Raw genomic sequence first — 15,023 nt, forward strand, 5'->3', positions numbered from 1 at the left:
GGGGTACATGTTCTTTAGAAATATAGCTTGAAATGTTTTCTTTCATAAAACTTGCTACGTTAGCCCTTCCTGAAACACAGAATATCTCCTAGATGATTTAAATTCGTGGTGCTCTCGTCCACACCAGCCACCTGGTCTTTCACCGTGTACATCTGGAATATCGCCTGGGCGTTCAGACACACCCAAAGAAATGGCCATTTTGCTGCCATCCCACAGCCAATCACTCACAGTGGGTTTTCAGAGAATTCGAGGGCATCTGAAAGGTTGAAGGTCCACCTCCTCTTTTTACAGATGACGGAACCCACACTGTGGAAATGTAAATGGTTTTCTCAAGGTCATAGAACTAGTTTTTTAATCTTGAGACACTGTATCGCCACAATTGACCGTAATGTCTTTCTCTACAGTTAAATCCAGAATGCACCCAGGGTATAAGAACTACTTTGTGAAACTGCTGGAATAGAAACGCAGTGTCACATTATAGGACTAAATATAAGTGAATCCTTAATTTTTTCCTATTTTATACTCTGCTGATGTAGACAAGAGTTCACTGGTTAGCATAGCACACTTTGTTAAGCATGAGAAAGAATCTAAGAATTGTCAATAAAATTGAACCAATACTTTAATTACATGTCTGCACCAAGAAAATACTGATAGCATCATCTTTAATGAAACCAAACATTTATTTTAAACTATTAGGAAATTACCATTCAAATAAATTCTTAATCTTATTTTTTAATATCAAATTCATCTCTGACTTTGTTCCATTGTATATAAGGAGACTTTGCTGTAACGAGTGTCTGTCATCCACAAAAAAAAGGGAGGCAACAGTGAAAGGAAGTTGTCTCATTTTCAGACAGGCCTTGTTTTTCTTGGATGCTTTTGCTTAAAATCCAATAGCCAAATGAGGAAACTGTGAAAGCAAAGCAAACATTTTTATTACAGATGAACCCTGATAGTCTTAAAATTTGGACACATATTGACTCTGGCTTGAGCTCTGGAAACTGACATGTTGACCAAAATGTGGTCTCATCACAAAGGTCTTAGAGGGTCTTTCACAAAATCTGAATTGGAAAACTCTTAGATCTCATTTCTTACAGTTCCTTACATGAGTCATTGATAAATAGTGATCTGGTTTTTGTTTGAATGCCCCCAGTGACTGAGGACGTACTACCATTTGAAGTAATTCATTCCATTTTGCAGACGAGTTCAAACTGTTAGCAATTTATACAGCCTCGCCCACTGGGCCTAGTTACATTCTTTGGAGAAGCATGGGAACACACATTTGTCCTTCTCTACATGACAATCTTTCAAGTATTTGAGGATCGTTCTTAGGTCTCCTTTGGTGTTCTGTTCTGCAAGCTAAGCATATCCTAAATTCTTGGGTGGTGTCACGTCACACCCTGCCATAAATCACTGCGCCTCGAGTAGCATGGACCACAGAATTGTAGAAGTGGAAATCAGAGTGGCTCACATTTATGGGGTGTTTTCTGAGGATCACTGTGCTATCATTTCACATGATCTTTAAGCCCTTACAACAACCTGCTGAGATATTACTGTTCCTCTCTCCACGGAGATGGGAACAATGAGGCTCTGAGAGATCACAGAACAAGGGCTGGTAGAACTCAGATCCGTCTGACTCCACAATGTGGAATTTGATCTCATTTTACAAATGAAGAAACAGCCCCAGGTAAGTAATGTGACGGGCCTGAAGGTACTAGCTTGCCAGTGGGTGAACTAGGGCTCGAATTCAGATCCGCTTTCCGTAACAAGGCTCTTTTCAGGGGCCTCTCCAAGAGGGGAGGAGTCAGTTGGTAGGCTCCTAATCTGTTTTCCTACTTTGCTTTAGAAACCCACTCTCCTCATTTTTGTTGAACAAGCATTTGCTGGATCCTTACTGTGTGTCTAGAACGTGCATCTTAAATCAGAAGCAGGGTGATACCAGTGGGACGAGGCTAGGTTTTCAGAATTTTGCCCAGCACGGCAGGAGGGACGTCACACATTCTGAGGAATTTATATGCTAAAACAGTGGTGGTGTTTATGTTTCTTGGCAATAAAATCATTTTTAAAATAAACGGCAAATACTTGTTCAGAAGCCAGTGGGTGATCTGCAGCGTACTGCACTCGTTCCAGAATCCATCCTCCGAGCTTGGTCTGACTCTACCCAACTCCCAGCCATTATCCTTTCGTTTCCCCACTTAAACTTTTGGGAGCTTCCAGTGGCCTGGAGGGTGAGTCAAGTGGCTCCCGCCTGCCTTTCCTCCTTCCCTTCACCGACCATCCCGCTGAGCCAGGTTGCCTCCTGCTTCTCTGGTTCTTGCTCACAACCTTCCCCTTGCTTGGAATGTCTTTCACTTCCGGCCACTTAGCCAAATCCAGCACAGCTCCAAGTTCTGTGTTCCCTGACCTCCCCAAACTCAGGATCTTTCCCTTCTCTCGTCTGTCCAGCAGCTACTGCCAGGATGACTCACTCAGTGCTTAATGATAGAGCTGTGCACATAGAAAGATCCAGTCCTTCTACATGGTGAAAGCCCTAGTTTCTCTGAACCCCCACACAGTACCCAGGACAGGGGCTTGTCTGCGATAGACTTGCAAAAAAGCTATTTTCTTCAGAAAGGTTAACTGTGGAATTAGTTTTAATAAGTGGGTGCCAGTGAGTTCTTGTGCTTTGGAAAGCATTAAATAAAATCCATGGGTTATTAAATTGAAATAAAAAGCGGAAGGAAGGAATTTATGAAAAATTGTGTCAGGTAGGATCGTTGTAATGTACAGGAAGACAGAGGGTTAGTATGTGCAGTTCCTTGAGATCTGGAAATTCATTTCGTTTAGATTTGTCTTCACGCAAGAGCTCTGTCATATATTAGGTAATACATTAAGTGGAATTAGTGAGTGAATGATTAATTAGTAATAGAACCATCCAAGGATGACATGGGTACGTTTGGGGAGTGGTGAATGCCCCATCCCAAGAACTGCCAGGCATGGTTTGGGCAACCAGTGAGGGAATGTCCTTTCCAACCCCCAGGCGTCTGGTTCCCTGAAGTGCGTTAGGACATTTGAGGATGATTAAAATGTTTTTTCGGATGGTTTGCCAAAAAAAAAAATTAAAAAAAATTACCCCTGGATTTATCAGATTTGGAAGTCTGAATTCTTGCCTCTTTAATGGATATTTGGCTTTTCAAATGAGAGCTGTGTTCCGCTGCTGAATAAAATGTTCTGCTCAGCTATAAGAGGAGAAATCAGAAGGGCGGGGGGAGTAACTGTCCTCCAGGAGCGTCTGTGTCTTTGGAGCCAAACAGACACCAGTTCAAATTCCTCCTTTTCCATTTACTAGCTTTATCATTTTGGCCAAGTTACTCTTCAACTTTTTTTTTTTTTTAAGACTCATTCATTTTAGAAAGAGAAAGAGTGCAGTGGGAGGGGCAGAGAGAGAGCGAGAGCGAGAGAGAGAGAATCTTAGGCAGACTCTGTGCTGAGCCCGGAGCCGACGTGGGGCTCAATCTCACAACCCCAAGATCATGACCTGAACTGAAACCAAGAGTCAGATGCTTAACTGACTGTGCCACCAAGGTGCCCCCATTCTTCATCTTTAAGACAGGGATGCTTACTCTTGTGCGGGGTTGTTGTAAGGATAAAATCAGATAATGCCGAAAAGCATCTAGCACAAAATCGGAAACCATCGGCTTACGATAAATGATAAGTATCATGCTTACGCATTCCTTCATGGTTGGCTAAGCCCCCAGTAATAAGCTTTCCTGTTCACGTGGTGCTTTGCATTCCATAGTTTACAGAATGTAGTTACAGCCATTATTACCTTGTTTGGTCTTCGAAACAACCCAGAGAGGTAGAACAAAGATTACCATTCTTATTTTACCAGTAAGAGAGGTCAAGGAACTTGCCTCCATGAGACCCTGCAGAACGGTGACTGGAATTCAGGTCTTCCCGTTCTAGGTCCGTCCCCATGGTTCCACTTCACCCGCTGCTGCAGTGCCCAGCGTTAGGTGGGGTTCCTCACATTTCCTTCATTCATTCAGCAAGTATTTACTGCAACTCAAATAATTGAGCTGGATATTGGTCCGTTTGTGGCATCCCTGGCTGATTAGCAGAATGCTTGGCATGTAGGGGTTACTCAAGAAATACTTGAGGGATGAATTAAAAGTTTTCTGAGTCCTTTCACTAGATTAGCCTGCTTACCACTGAAGGGGCAAGAATGCTCGCAGGGACTGAGAGAAACTGGCTGTAGGGAGAAGCTGGTAGAAGATGAGACCGTTTATAAGCAACAACGTGGATGACTCTCAGAATAATTATGCTGAGTAAAAGAAGCCGGAAAAAGAACGTACTGTATGATTCATTTATACAAAATTATAGAAAATGTAAACCAATCTATTGGACAGGAGGCAGTTCAGTGGTTGCCTGGGGATGGAACGGGGTGGAGTAGGGAGGGAATAGCTTCAAAGAGGCACAAGGAAACATGGTGGCCACGGATATGTTCATTATCTTGACTGTGGGGATGGTTTCATAGGTATATAAATATGTTTAAATGTATCAAATTGTGTATTTTAAATATGTGTGTTGTAGTCAGTTATACCTCCATAAAGCTCTTTGACATGGAAAAGGAAGAAACGGAGTTAAGAGAAGAGGTAAAAGGAGGAGGCAAAGGAGAAGAAGAGGCAGGTTCTCTCTACAAACACTATTGCCAAGGCCCATAATGAGGCTGGGTCTCTGTCCCCTTAGTGATCGGTATCTAGGCATGCCAGGTGGAGAAAGGATTGGCTTGGGAGGTCTAGTTCCTGGTCTTAATCTCTGCCACTCGCAAAGGTCTGATGCTGGGCATTAGCCTGACCTCTGTCAGCCTCCACTTCCCATTTATAATTTCACAATTTTGCCCAGCCAACCTCAGCATCATATGGAAGTTACGTACGGTGACGCATCAGAGTACGTGGTGAACTATGAGTGTTGGTCAAAGGGAAGAGGGCAGTGGGGTGACAGGGAACGAGCCCTGAGCCTCTCTCTAGACTAGTCTTGACAACAAACACTACAGGGAAACAGAGACCCTCAGCAGCAGCCGCGTGGTTCAAGCTCTCTGTCCTTTGGCTAAAGGATCCCAGATTCCTACAGTACAAGTGGTCTTACGACCACTAGCTACTGTTGATCGAGAGTTGTGTTCTAGATCCGGCTCGGCTGCACACTCACTGTGAGAACTCAGACGGTCATGGCTCTGCTCAGTGTGTCTGTCAAATGAGACTGCACTTGCTGGCTTGTGCTGTCCTTCCAGCTTGTGCACTGCAGGATTCCATCACCTTTACGCCAAACACTTTGCCCACGTTGATGACCCCAGATGGGGAAAGTGTGGCCAGCAGCCGTTCTCACATCTCTGATGCTCAGTGACTTTGAGGCATCAGGGGAATGGTAACCTTTACCACTTCCCCAGCCCTCACCAACACACACAGACACACACACACACACACACACAGACACGCACACACACTGTTTTTATTTTGTTCTCACAAACACCAAGTCAACATATATACAGACATAACATATCTTTTTAAGTTCAGTCACTCAGCATCAATGACATTAGGTTAAAAATCTTACCTCCCAGAAAGCCTGGTCATCAAAATATTTAGCCGCATGAGGTGCCTTACATATTTTGAGGTTTAAGACCAAACCTGTTAAAATTCATAATTACATGTTAAACCTTTAGAGCACAGCATTTGTTATCTCAAAATTCATCAAAATATCATAACCATATCAACTACGGTTATCTGAACAAAAATCCCTTTTTTTTAAAGCCAGGAGACAGACAAATTGAAGCTTTGGCCTTCCTGGACCAGCTTTATTAATTCTACGGACATCTTTTAAAAGAAACTGGCAAGAGCAATTATCTCCAAAGGGTTTAGATGATCTTGAGAGGTGTACGGTAGCCACCGATCTGACATGCTTCCCGAGGTGGAGTAGAAGAGCCCAGTCAGACGGCGCTCCTACTTAAAAGCCCATCTATTTAGACCACAAGAGCTACCATGGACAGCAACTCCAATTAGGGGCTCCAGTCAGGTGTCACTGGCTCCAGTAAATTCTGTGACCTCAGCTCAAGACTCCACTTGTGTAGTTATGAAAGTAGTTTATAATAACTTGCTTTCGTGCCTATTGTTCTTTTCACCCAACCAGCCTCTGCCCAGAGAGCTTGGCCCTGTGTATTCCTCCAGCTGCCCAAAGTAGGCTGAATTTCCCAGGACACATAAAGGGATTGCTCGCCTTTCATATGAACCAGGGAAATGCCGTTGATAGATTTATCTGCGTTATTTTTAGTGGTGATCGGTCCCCATGTATTAAGTAGTAAGATTAACAAGAGTAGGCGTGTACTTATTCACATTTTCCTTTTGTAATGCACACCTTTAACTGATATTGACATATAGGGTGTAACCAGCATACCTCATTTAGCTAGAATTATTCAGAAACGATCTCTAACACCTACACGAAACTTTCCAGATACCTGAGGCTTACTCACCACTGACAAAAATCCATCCAAAATATACTATATTTTCTTGTCTTATGAGACAACACTAAACACATTTAGACTGGTTTTTTTTTCTATCAGAACCATTGCTAGGAACATCCACTTATGAAACGCGCTATATAATGAAGAGGAAGTATGAAGCTGTCGAGGGTTGTTGGCTTCTCTTGGCAGCCCAAGCTTTCATGTTCTAGCGTCTGGCTTTAAGAATTTCTTTTCTTCCGTTAGGCTGTCTCCTTTCACCTCTCACTTCTACTAGTGTGCCTTAACTCTAGAAACCTGTCCCACTTCTTACCTGCCATTTCTAATCTGCCGGAACTGGGAAACCCAATAACCATACTTGACAGGATTGTTTCTTATGTAAGTGTAGGCAGGCCCCAAGCTGGGGGGCCTCTTGGCAAGGAAAATGCTCAGCTTTAGGGGGTCAATTTAGTGCTATTTTGGCTGCTTGGTGGCCTCTTTACCCCTTCCATGTTCATGTTCATTTTATTCACCAGTGTTCTTATGTTCAAAGCCACATGTAGAGAGGAACGCTCGTCAGTCTTACCTCTTAAAGGAACAATATTCTGTTCTCCTTCTCGACTCCAGGAAAGCATTAAAAAAGCCCTCCCAGGTGCTTTACAAGACCGTGCAAATCAGTGTCACTTTGTGAATGCTAGTGACAATGGTGAATGGTGTCACAGTCTGGGGGAGGGTTGCCAGATAAAATACAGATGCTCAGTTAATGTTGAACTTAAAAAACGGGCACCTTGTATTTCCACTTGCTATTCTGGTAACCCTACTCAGGATTAGACCGCCACCACGAATAGAACGTAAACTTACGGAGGGAGGCATTTGTCTCATCTGGTAACCCTACTCAGGATTAGACCGCCACCACGAATAGAACGTAAACTTACGGAGGGAGGCATTTGTCTCATCTGGTAACCCTACTCAGGATTAGACCGCCACCACGAATAGAATGTAAACTTACGGAGGGAGGCATTTGTCTCATCTATATCTAATCAATCACCTCGACTCTGCTGAAAGCTGAGGCCAATGGGTATATTAGAGCAATTCTAGTCAGTCTTGCTCTCTAAAACCACCCAGGCAATTCCAAAAAGTACCTTCCTGCATGTTTTGAAGCATAAAAGAAGCCAAATGATTAGTTACCATCATCCTTTCATTTTATAGCGAAGCCACCCAAGGCTCAGAGACAGTAAACTGATGTGCCCAACGCCATACAACTCCTTTATGTCTCTTAATTGGCATTCATTCCCTGCTTAGGGACACAGTATATGAATGTCTAACCAATAAAGCTGTTTGCCTATAGAATAAAGGTGAGCAGTTCTGGACAGAAATCATATTTTTGCCTAGCATATAAATAAGACTGGCAAATTAGTAACTCCCTAAGGGTCTTTGCTGTTCTGTCATATTGCAGGAGCAAAAGCATACTTCAATCCTCTGTTTAAAGATTTCCAGTGGCTTCCCATCTCTCAGAATGATCTGGCTCCTTGTTACCACTCTGTTCTCAACCCCCGCCACTCTCCCTTTCACTCTATCCATATCAGCCACACTGAGCATGCTTTGCTCCTGCCTCAGGGCCTTTGCACTTGCTATCCCTTTTCATGGAATGCTCTTCTGCCAAATAAACACATGGTATGTCTCCTTCCCTCTCTCCTTTCAGGTTTCTGCTTAAAGGTCAACTTATTAGATAGGCCTTCCCTTCCCACACTTCTACAAGAGCACCCCACCCCCACACTGACTGACTCTGTGTTCCTCTACCCTGAGTTATTTCTCTTCACAGCACTTACCACCTCTGACATAGTAAATACTCTACTTATCTGTTTATTTATTGTCCCCTTCCCTCCACTAGGATATCAGCTCCATGAGATCAGGGAACGTGTTTTCTTCACCGCTGTGTCCCTAGGGCCTAAGAATAGTGCCCTGACTTGTAGAAGATATTGAATAAATACTTGCTGAACAAAATAATAGTATGGGTATTCTCAGGGAGTGAAGGTAAAATTTTTGGCATAAGGGCTTCCTTGGCTCACTGTACAAAATTGGGTGAAATCATCAGCCCTGAGCTCAAGAGGCTGCAATGTTGTCCCTCACTGCTACTTGTAAGCTCCAGAAAGTCTCTTACTTTCTCTGGCCCTCAGAGTCCATACCTCCAGCAGGTGACCTCTGAGGGCCTTTCTAATGCTGAAATCATGTGACTCTGTTTTTGTTGTTAATCAAGGTCTGAGCCCCTTTGCATCATTTGGCTCGAGCTGCGGGGGTTCGCAGGGAAGGGGATGGGCACAGACACGTGCAGCCATGGGCCAGATGCCCTCTGGCCTCAGGTCCTGTGTCCTGGGCCATGCGGGAAGGAGGGTGATCTCACACTTACCTGTCAAAACACCAGCTATCAGACCCGAAGCCACGGCCAAGCTGAGTGTCCCGGTGCCAACGAACAACTGGTAACTGATCCTAGAAACAAAGCAGGCTGTAGTCACGATCAGGCATCAGACTCCAGAGGCCATCGGAGTCAAGAAGGACTGTCTGCAACAGCAGTGATGCTGTCAGGAAGGGCTATCAGAAGAACAAGCATCCTCTCCCCAGGTAACCCATTCCCCTGTCGTGTTCCTGCAAAGCCACCCAGACATGGAGGAGAGAAAGGGGGGTTCCAAGATCCTATTTAGCTGACTTCAATTCTCAGAAACCATGGATGATGAACGTGACTGGGAGGCAGAAAACCCAGGTTCACGTCCAAGGACTGTCGCTAGCTGCATGATCCCCGGCAAGTCACTTAACCTCTCTGAGCCCCAAGTTCCCTCATGAGGCAATTACAGATGAAAGTTCTATTTCCATCAGGGCAAGGTGGAATAGAGCGTGGCTGTCAGGCTCAACTCCCTGTTGAACATACTTCCCTGTCCTCTCTCCTTCTAGGCAACCGCAGGACCTCACTTTAAACTATGAAGTGGTCTGGGAGGTCATCTACATGACCTTGCAGTAGGCGAAGATTTCTTAAACGGGACCCACAAACATGAAGGGAACAATGATGAAGTGAACTGTGTTAAAATTAAGAACTTCTGTTCATCAAAAGATACCATTAAGACGGTGAAAGATAACCCACAAAATGGGAGAAGATATTCATGACACATTTATATGACAAAGGCTCTATATCCAGAATTCCTACAAATCTATAAGAAAAAGGCAGAACAACACAACAGAAAAATGGGCAAAAGAATTTGGACGGATATTTACAAGAGGAGATGTTCAAATATCCAGAAAGCACATGAAAAGTGCTGCACTTCATCGGTCATCAGGGACATTAAAATTAAAATGATGTTTGATGCCTAAGCGGATAAACTTAAAAGGAAGGAAAATATGGGGTGTTGGAGAATATATGGGGTAAAGGGAACTCTTGGGTGCCACGGGTGACTGGACTGGCACAAACTACAGTGGAAAACTGGTCATATCCTCTAAATGGATCCTATGAATGCCGTGATCCAACAATTCTGCTTCTAGGCATCTTCTCAACAGAAGAGCATTTGTATGTTCTAAAAAAAAAAAAAAGTGCTAGAATGTTCATAGCAGCGATCCTAGAATCTTCATAATAGCTCCAAACGGGAAAGAACGCAATGCTCATCAGTAGTGGATAAATTGTTTTGTATTCGCACAATGGAACACTTGTTTTAACTGTGTTTCTTAGATTCTGTATTTGTCTACACGGCACTCATTTATCACGGGGCCCAACTAATGGCCGAAATTGTTTACCGCGCTCTCTCCAGCAAGTCAGCTTTCAAGGGACGGCAAAATTCATATGATCAACCCCCTGACCATAAACTCTAACATATGCTTTCAGTTCCTGCCCAATAAGGGACTCCCGCCCCTCACCCCCATCACCCCACTGCCACCCACCTGAAGGCATAGTCTCAGTTCCTCTCTCTCTGCTGCCCGGTCCCTGGGTGGGATAAGGTTTTGTGGGGCCCTACATGGTGTGCGGAGCCTCTCATTTCCAGGAGAACCGTAACAGTAACCTTTTCCTTCAATGACATTCAGCTCTCCGTGTCACCACTCAGTCACTTTGGAAGTAAATCCCAAGCACAATTCTACACCCTACCCCAATGAAAATGAACAATCTACAGAGATGCTCGACATTGTGGGAGAGCCTCCCCACTGCAGGGCAGAGTCAAAGCCAGGCACACAAGAGCTGCATGAAGGACAAAAGCAGGCAAAACCGACCAGTGGGGTTAGAAGTCAGGTTTGTGGCTGCCCTGGAATAGGACACAAAGGAGTTCTGGGTGCTGGTCACATGGGCGTGTCAGAAAAATCCATGCAGTGGTGCCCTGATGATATTTCTACTTCTCTAGATGTACACTGCACTACAAAAACGGGTTTTTTTTAAAGTAATATTTGGTGGTAGCACAGAAGCTAGCCCTGTATCAGCTAACTGCCAACCACCACCCAGTTCGCTCTATCCTGATGTGATGTGAAAGCTGAAATGGATGGCACAGACCTAGCCATAATGAGACCCCACGCAGGGTGGGCTCCCCTGCACCACGGCCTCCGCTCCCCAGTTTACCGTCTGATTTCACATGATGCTGGAGCAGCCCTCTGAGCGAGCTGTTAACGTCCCTGTTCCACAAATGGGGAGATCCAGGTTAGGAAAGTGAGCCAGGGTCTCCAACGTCACATGGCTTGGCATGGGTGGCTCTTGGGATTCAAACCCTATCTACCCACAAAGGCCAGACAGATCTTTCCCGTTTGTGGGTTACCTTCACAAATTCGGCCATATTGGCATTCCAAGGATACTATTTTTTAAAACATTTTTCTTTAAATTGACTTTTTTTTTTAACATTTAAATAAATGTATTTAAAAGGAAACTTTGAGTCACCTATGTAAATGGAAGAGAAATGGGAGGTAAGTGTAAAAAGACAGAGTGCAAACAGAGTGTTGCGAAAGTCTCCCCCAGATGCAGCCTGAGCACGTGTCTCAGCCGGAGGCTGCCTCGTGGGCCTTCACACCTGATGTCAGCGTGCGTCAGAAGCGCAGAGACGCTTAGCACCTGAGTGCTGGCTTTCTCCCTGATGCAATCGAAGGACTGAACTATTGAAAAACAGCATCTGCCCTGCAGGAGTCAATGTTATTTAAGTGTCTCTGCAGCACTTTACTCCCACGCTTTGGGGAACCCAGCCCCATCCCAGCGGCAAGCGCAGCACGGGACCTGTTCCCATTTGCTCCCCGGAACAGGAGCTCGGCAAGCACTGTGGACTGAATGAGAAGCCAACCGTGTTGTCCAATGACACCAAGCTAATAAACCGTTGCTCCACGTGTCACACTAAGTGCTCTGACTCCCAGCTCGTCCTCTGTCCCTCTTTCCATACGCAGAGGTGCTTCTCCTGTAGAAGCAGCAGTAGCAAGAATCCTGGACAAGAGGGTGTCCACTCCATGCTGAATCTTCACAGCAGACCTGGGACGCAGATCTTATTAGCCCATCGTGCAATCAAAACTGAGGCTTGAAGAGAGTTTGAGTATACTGTGCCTGAGGTCACACGGCAGGTAAATGGGACCCTGGTCTGTCCCTCCCTGAAGCCTGTGCCCTTGACTTCCGGCTGACCAGAGGCCTCTCTAAGAGAGGTCCTTGCTGTCGCTATCCCCTTCCCTTTGCTGGGTTCCTACAGAGGAGAGAGGACTACGTGGTCCTCCACTGTCCCATCCTGGTGAGACTGACTCACAGAGGTGTGCGAGAGCCCGCTCCCAGGGGCAGGTTGACCGGCCTCTGTTCTCAACCCTTGCCAACTCCCAGTTCAGTGATAGTCCCTCGATGGTTGCTGTTGGCCACAGACGGGAGTATCTGTACCACTGCGATCAGGGCTTGGTTTCCCTGGAGAGCAGCTTGTTTAGTAGCCACCATAGGTTGGCTGGCCTTTGTTTTGTGTTCTATTGTTCTTTGCTGTTGTTTGCTCCAGGCTAGTAGTCTCAAACTGCTTTGCAGGAGAATCCCCTAGAGGGCTGGTTGACACACGGATTACTGTGCCCCATCACAGATTTCTAACAGTGCAGGTCTGGGTGAGGGTAGCATTCGCATTTCTAGCAAGTTCCAGGTGATGCTAGTGCTGATGAGAACCACTGCTCTAGGAGAGCCACAGAAGCACAGAGTAGGGAGCTAGAAGGGAGGTGGTTCAGAAGTCACAGGCTGGCCACCCAGGAGCAGAATTTGGCCCACATGATGTTTCTAATGATTCTAAATCTTTTGTCAATGCTTGGGAGCGCAGGTGCGCCACTCTAGATTTCTGGCTTCTCTTGAAAAGTCATTAGATCTGGGGACACTGAGCCTGGGTCCTGGCACGGTCATGGTTGCCCAGGGCCGAAGAGCAACTGCCCGCGATTTCCCAGCCTCCTCTCGCTGCTCTCATCTTGTAACCTCACCTGCCTGGCCCCTACAGGCCCCTGAGCTCCACAGAGAGGGACTTCGGGGCTCAGACAGAGGAAAGGATTTGCTGAGTTGCGCTACTGTTAAAACAGCGCAGACACATCACTGGAGCCCATCACTGCGGTGTCTTGCTTCACACAGACCGTCTCCTCCCCACCTGGAGGTGGGATCCCCCTTACCCAAGCAGTTCAAGGAGGGACGTCTCACACGCTGTATGTGATCCCTATAACGTGGGGCTGTGGCCATCTCTGTTGTCAGAGCTCCAAGGGACCCAGCCCTCCATGATTTCTCCGAGATGCCTCCAAACACGATGAGCTCCTCGTCACCTGCTTCAGGTGCTCATCGCCTTTACAGCCACATTCCAGCCGAGTGACTGGGGGCGGATAACTCCCCATACGTATCATCTCTTAGAGTATGATAATAATACCTCTCGGAGGATGTGAGGATTAAATGAGGTGATGCACGTGAGGCTTTCAGCATAGGGCCTAGCGCCTAGAAAGAGGTCAATAAACAGTGGTGATTGTTACCAGTACCAGTACCATTATTATTGTTATCACTGTTATCAGTTCCTCTGGAAAAATCTATTCCTGTATCATGCCCAAGTCACTTTCATTTTATGTGAGCCCATAATAGTAATAATCACACAAACTCCTGGGGCGGGGCGGCAGTGCGCGGTGATGGCCAGGGCTCAGGTATGTCAAACTAGTCACTGGCGTCTGTTGTCTGGAGGACATAGGATCTGACCCTAGTCCCGAGGCCCACGTTCCTGCCACACAGTGAGAACTTAGCCAAGCTCCTTCTCTCTCTGGGCCTCAGGGATGATCTGTGCCTAGCATTTTCCTACATTAAAGTATTAAAGCCTTTTAACCACAAGGTGCCTGGCCTCAAGCAGCCTCCAACTACCCTGTGAGGGGACGCCCTGTTATTATCTGCGTTTACACCAGGCAATGAGGCTCAGAGAGGTTAGGCAGCACACTCAGCTAGTAAGAGGTCAAGATGAATCTGACTCCATGACACACTCTTCACCATGACCTAAACCACCAGGGGTTAAACAATGGACCCAACTGGCTCGGGCCCGATGGACAGGCTCTGTCTCCATTTGGGGGGGGCTCACAACTGTCTGCCTTTGCCCGGCACCTAAGCTGCCCTTTTCAGAAAGAAAACACGGCCTGGAGAGATAGAGGCGAGGCAGAATGTATTAAGAAATCTGCCAACAAATATTTGCTAAGGCTGCTGAGTGCCTGGCTCTGAACGCATGCACCTCGGCGGAGGGCTCTGGGCACATTTCTTCCTGCGTTGGATGGGGTGAGAAGGGGATAAGCCAAGTCACCTACACAGACTTCTTGATCCAGCTGACCTCATAGATGATCAGCAGAATGTAGGCGATCCCTCCGAGCAGACCTGGCAAGCCAAAGGTGTAGTGCACGCCGCAGGTGTCGTGGATCCCCAGCACGTGGTTAAAATTTGCCTGGAACAAACGACAGATAAGCGGATGTACATGGAAGACGGATATCCCCTATCCAGGCTTTCCACAGATCCTTGGCATCCAGGGAAACCCACAGGGGATAGGTTTGGGGCTCACCTCCACCAGGGCTCCTTAGGCCTCAATGTGTACTTGCATCTCGTGGGGAGCTTGAGAAACTGCAGAGTCAGAGTTAGTGGGCCTGGGGCGTGAGATTCTGTGTTTCTCACCAACTTCCAGGTGATGCCGACGCTACTCGCCCCCTGACCACCCTTCGAGAAGCAAGTAGGTCTAGCCCAGGCCCGACTCACACGTTGGGCTGATACTTCTGTGTTGTGAAAAGGCCATCCCAAGCATTGTAGGATGTTTAACAGTGTCCCTGGGCTCCACCCTTGAGATGCCAGGAACAACCCCCGCACCGTGTGTTAACCAAAAAATGCCTGCAGATATTGTCAAACGTCCCCGGGGGGTAATTGAGACTCGCTGGTCTAGCCCAAACGTAATTGTCATCCCAAAGACAACATGACTAATGAGAAGAATCCGACCACCCCCTCTCTGGACTAGCCTTCAGCATTCTTTCCCCTCCACCACTTAGCCTCCCAGAGGACCATGAGCCAACCAATGTGGATACGAATGCAAACTGGACAGGTGACTTT

At 46.3% G+C, this 15,023-nt stretch overlaps 1 protein-coding gene across 3 annotated transcripts in view; it reads right to left on the bottom strand.

Moving 5' to 3' along the window:
- Nucleotides 1–645: 645 nt before the first annotated feature.
- The window catches only part of RHCE (Rh blood group CcEe antigens), a 36,083-nt gene continuing 21,705 nt past the window's right edge, over nucleotides 646–15,023 (bottom strand). For 2 of the 3 annotated variants that reach the window (XM_008694581.2, XM_040619008.1), the window contains 4 exons: nucleotides 14,240–14,373; nucleotides 8,877–8,956; nucleotides 5,590–5,663; nucleotides 646–910 (listed from right to left, as the gene is read on the bottom strand). In XM_008694581.2, the coding sequence (XP_008692803.1) occupies nucleotides 884–910; nucleotides 5,590–5,663; nucleotides 8,877–8,956; nucleotides 14,240–14,373 (315 nt within the window). In that variant the 3' untranslated portion in view covers nucleotides 646–883. The remainder of the gene's footprint in view (nucleotides 911–5,589; nucleotides 5,664–8,876; nucleotides 8,957–14,239; nucleotides 14,374–15,023) is intronic. The other variant, XM_008694582.2, reaches the window with a different exon arrangement.

Source organism: Ursus maritimus, unplaced genomic scaffold (assembly GCF_017311325.1).
Source record: "Ursus maritimus isolate PB19 unplaced genomic scaffold, ASM1731132v1 scaffold_32, whole genome shotgun sequence".
NCBI classification, from domain to species: domain Eukaryota; kingdom Metazoa; phylum Chordata; class Mammalia; order Carnivora; family Ursidae; genus Ursus; species Ursus maritimus.